The 4,089-nt window shown below is 39.1% G+C and overlaps 1 protein-coding gene and 2 non-coding genes across 3 annotated transcripts in view; all 3 read right to left on the bottom strand.

Annotated features, from left to right (window-relative positions):
- Positions 1–4,089, bottom strand: part of CCNB1IP1 (cyclin B1 interacting protein 1) — a 25,810-nt gene that overhangs the window by 17,562 nt on the left and 4,159 nt on the right. The window contains exons 2-3 of the mRNA XM_003797299.3: positions 3,547–3,613; positions 1,572–1,687 (exon numbers count right to left, since the gene is read on the bottom strand). Coding sequence (XP_003797347.1) covers positions 1,572–1,596 — 25 coding nt within the window. The 5' untranslated portion in view covers positions 1,597–1,687; positions 3,547–3,613. The remainder of the gene's footprint in view (positions 1–1,571; positions 1,688–3,546; positions 3,614–4,089) is intronic.
- LOC111727622 lies at positions 326–472 on the bottom strand. The gene has a single exon (XR_002775124.1). It is a non-coding gene; the product is annotated as a small nucleolar RNA SNORA79 (small nucleolar RNA).
- LOC111727625 lies at positions 3,306–3,382 on the bottom strand. Its single transcript, XR_002775127.1, has one exon. It is a non-coding gene; the product is annotated as a small nucleolar RNA SNORD126 (small nucleolar RNA).

Below are 4,089 nucleotides of genomic sequence, written 5' to 3' on the forward strand. Positions count from 1 at the left end.
TGTGGCTGGTGCCTTAGCCGCTTGAGCTACAGGTGCCCAACCAGTTTCCATCTTTAATTTGATGAATCATCTACCTTCATGCTGCAAAGAAAAAAATATTTATCAAACTTCCCTGAAATATGTGTAAACAACCACTCTAAAAAACAAAGTAAACCATTTAAAATTTAAACATAAATGACTTTAGAGTACAGTGTTTCAGTTATCTCCCAGAATCAATTACTACAGCTCTAGACTAGAACTATCCAAATACTATTGCAATGAAAGAGCTCTCTTTTCTTTTAGTCACAGGTACATTTTCTTCATCTAGAATCACCATATCCTTTGTAATTGTTTGACTCCGCAAAAATCAGAGGCACTAGTGGATAGCCAACCCATCCTTATGGTGCTCTGAGTGAAGACAAGCCAGCTTTGATATATGATGGATCAAAATCCCACTGCCTAAGGCTCCAAGCAGTGAGAGGAACAGCCATCAAAGTTTACCTCCAACCACATTATTTTAAGAAACATTTCTAAAAAGTAAAGACATCAGCTCGGTGCCCATAGCACAGTGCTTATGGCGCTGGCCACATACACCCAAGGCTGCCAAGTTCAAACCTCGCCTAGGCCAGCTAAACAACAATGACAACTGCAACAACAAAAAAAATAGCCAGGCATTGTGGTGGGCACCTATAGTCCTAGCTACTTGGGAGGTTGAGGCAAGAGAAGTGCCTAGGCCCAAGAGTTTGAGGTTGCTGTGGGCTGTGACACCACAGCACTCTATGGAGGGCGACATAGTGAGACTCTGTCTCAAAATAAATAAAGACATCAAGAGACACTTACAAAAATCTTACATCTAAATAAGAATGAGAAAAGACCATTAAGGATCAATTGTGTCAAACTTGACAAATGAAGAATTATATGACAAATAAGTAGGTGCCAAAACCAAAAATAACAAATTATTATTCATGTGTATGAAATTGCCAGATAGTATTAAAAAAATATATATATATAGCAAAATAACTATTCTTTGAGTCAGGTACCATTATCATTTTCTAACATATAAAGAAACTAAGATGGTTGGGTACAGTGACTCATGCCTATAATCGTAGCACTCTGGGAGGCCAAGGTAGGAGGGTCACTCAAGGTCAGGAGTTTGAGACCAGCCTGAACAAGAGTAAGACCCAGTCTCTACTAAAAATAGAAAAAATTAACCAGGTGTTGTAAGGGCACCTGTAATCCCAGCCACTCAGGAGGCTAAGGCAGGAGATTGCTTGAGCCATGAGTTTGAGGATATTGTGAACTATGGCACTCTAGCATGGGCAACAGAGTAAGACTCTGTTGGGGAAAAAAAAGGCTAAGATGTTAAGAAACTTGCCAAAATCATATAACTGGTTAAGTGATAGAACATAGATTTGAACCCAATCTGATTCCAGAACACACATATAACTATTATACTATGGTATCTCTCAACATCTTTAATTGACTTTTTAAAAAACAAATTTTATAGCACTGTGGCAGCTGGCTATGAACTCATAAAGCTAAATTTACAAAAATTCATATGCATATCGAAGCTTCTCAATGTCAAGCCTTACCGTAAAAGAAAAACGCAGTCATCATCTATTGTACATCCAGGACATAAGAGCACTGAAGAGGTCCATACTAGAAAAGTGAGATTCAGATCTGGTTTTGGTCCCTTGAAACTTTACTTCTACAAAAGACAGCAAAAATTAAAATATTATTTCAAGTACTATATTACTTTGAATTATTTGTATTTCTTTTATTTCCGCCCCCCACCCCCCACCTATCTAATTCTCTGCTGAAAATACAGGTGCAAATAAAGAATACAGACCAGGTACAATGGCTCATGCCTGCAATCTTTGCACCTGGAAAGCTGGAGGATACCCTGAGCACAAAAGTTTGAGAACAGTCTAAACAAGACTAAGACTCAGCCTCTATTAAAAATAGAATAAAACTCGCTGGGTGTTGGGACCAGCACCTGCAGTCCCAGCTATTTGGGAGGCTGAGGCAGAAGGTGCTTAAGCCAGGAATTTTAGGTTGCTGTGACTAAGCTGAAGCCACAGCACTCGATCCTAGGGCGACAGAATGAGATTGTCTCAAAAAAAAACAAAAGAATATAAGCCTGTCCTGAGCTCCTTAATATAACTTTTAAAATAATATAATACATGAATAAAAGTTAGAAAATATGGGTCAACAAAAACATCAAGATTACTCATACACTCCAATGCTAGAGACAATAACCCCGAGCATTTGATGATTTCTCAATATTATAGGTGTGAGCCACCCCACCAAGCCCCATATCATAACTTTAAATGACCGTATAGCATGCATTTTATGGTCTCACAAAATTGACTTAACCAACTCTGGGATTCCCTTAATCTTTACACATATAGACTAACAGTGATTAATTCAGAACTATCAAGCTAAGTAGCTGAGAGAATTATAGTAGTTACTACTGCATTTTCTACAGTGTTTAAATTTTTAAGTTGGGAATGGTGTCTCATGCCTGTAATCCTAGTGCTTTGAGAAGCAAGGCTGGAGAATCACCTAAGGCTAGGAGTTGGAGACCAACCTGGACAACATAGTGAGACCCTGTCTCTATAAAAAAATTAGCCAGCTATGGTGGCATGTGCCTGTAGTCCCAGCTGTTAGGGAGGCTAAGGCAGGAGGATCACTTGAGGCTATAGCAAGCAGTTACTACACCACTGCATTTCAGCCCAGGTGACAGAGCATGAATTGCATGATAGGGTAAAAGACCCTGTCTTTAAAACAAAAAAAAAACTAAATTTTTAAATTAGGATTCCTGTACGTGAACCTAGTCCTATCTCATTACAGTGATTTTTTTGTAACATGGAGATTTCACAAAAGATCAAAGGAGAACAAAGTGTTGTTCATATCAAATTCAAAATTTAAAACATTTAAGAATTACCTGGGATCATGAGCTAAATCTCACTAAGAATTCCAACAAGCAGAATTCAATTCCAGGCTCAGCACCCAGAGGTCAGTGGTTAGGGCCCCAGGCACATACACTGGGGCTGGCAGATTTGAACCAGATTTGGGCCTGCTAAATAGCATATGACAACTGCAACAAAAACAAGCAAAAAAATAGCTGGGCATTGTGGCAGGCACCTATAGTCCCAGCTACTTGGGAAACTAAGGCAAGAGAATCACTTAAGCTCAAGAGTTTGAGGTTGCTGTGAGCTGTGATGCCATGGCACTCTACCCAAGGCAACAGCTTGAGACTCTGTCTCAAAAAAAAAAAAAAACACCCTCAGAATTCAATTCCAGGTGTTTGCCCCCCTAGCTTTAGTCTGCTCAGAGCATGTGTTTAATCAGGCTAATCAGCTGAAACACGGACTTAACATGCTTTTCATCATGGCAAACTATAAATAACCGGTAAAGGGCAAACCACCACTGGCTTATCACCCCTAAATAGGAAAACAGATTGGAACTGGGTTTTTTTCAACTACCAATAACACTGAGCTCTAAATCTTGCTTAGTGATTAGAAATTCAAATGACAAAAAAATGAAGATTTTTCTTAAACTTACCTCTCAGTATCAGATGAATGCAGCTTCCATCTAGGAATCAAGTTAAATTGTGGGATCTACCAACTACCTAAATGTCACAGGAAAATAAAAAATAATAAATTCATAAAGGTTATCATTACATGACAACTCCACACTAGCATGTTCCACACCAAGTCACAAGGAAATTTAGAGTAACTTTTCATCCTTTGACTCTCCATTAAGCAATATAAATTATTGACCTATCTATTTGCAAAATGCCATTGAATGCCCAAGCTCTATATCAGATTAGGGCAGAATCTCTATATAAGCTTGATTTTGTAGAAATTTAAAAGTTTGGGTAAAACTATACAGTAAGTCTAGCCAACCTCTAAAAGGCTCTAAAAGTCAACAGCTTCGTAATAAGAGCACAGATATGCACAAGGAAGGCGTTAAGAACTCTTATATAGGCTCGGCGCCTGTGGCTCAAGTGGCTAAGGCACCAGCCACATACACCTAAGGTGGCGGGTTCGAATCCCCAGCCTGGGCCTGCCAAACAACAATGATGGCTGCAACCAAAAAATGGCC

The sequence above is a fragment of the Otolemur garnettii genome, unplaced genomic scaffold (genome assembly GCF_000181295.1).
Source record: "Otolemur garnettii isolate 467f Iridium unplaced genomic scaffold, OtoGar3 scaffold00114, whole genome shotgun sequence".
NCBI classification, from domain to species: domain Eukaryota; kingdom Metazoa; phylum Chordata; class Mammalia; order Primates; family Galagidae; genus Otolemur; species Otolemur garnettii.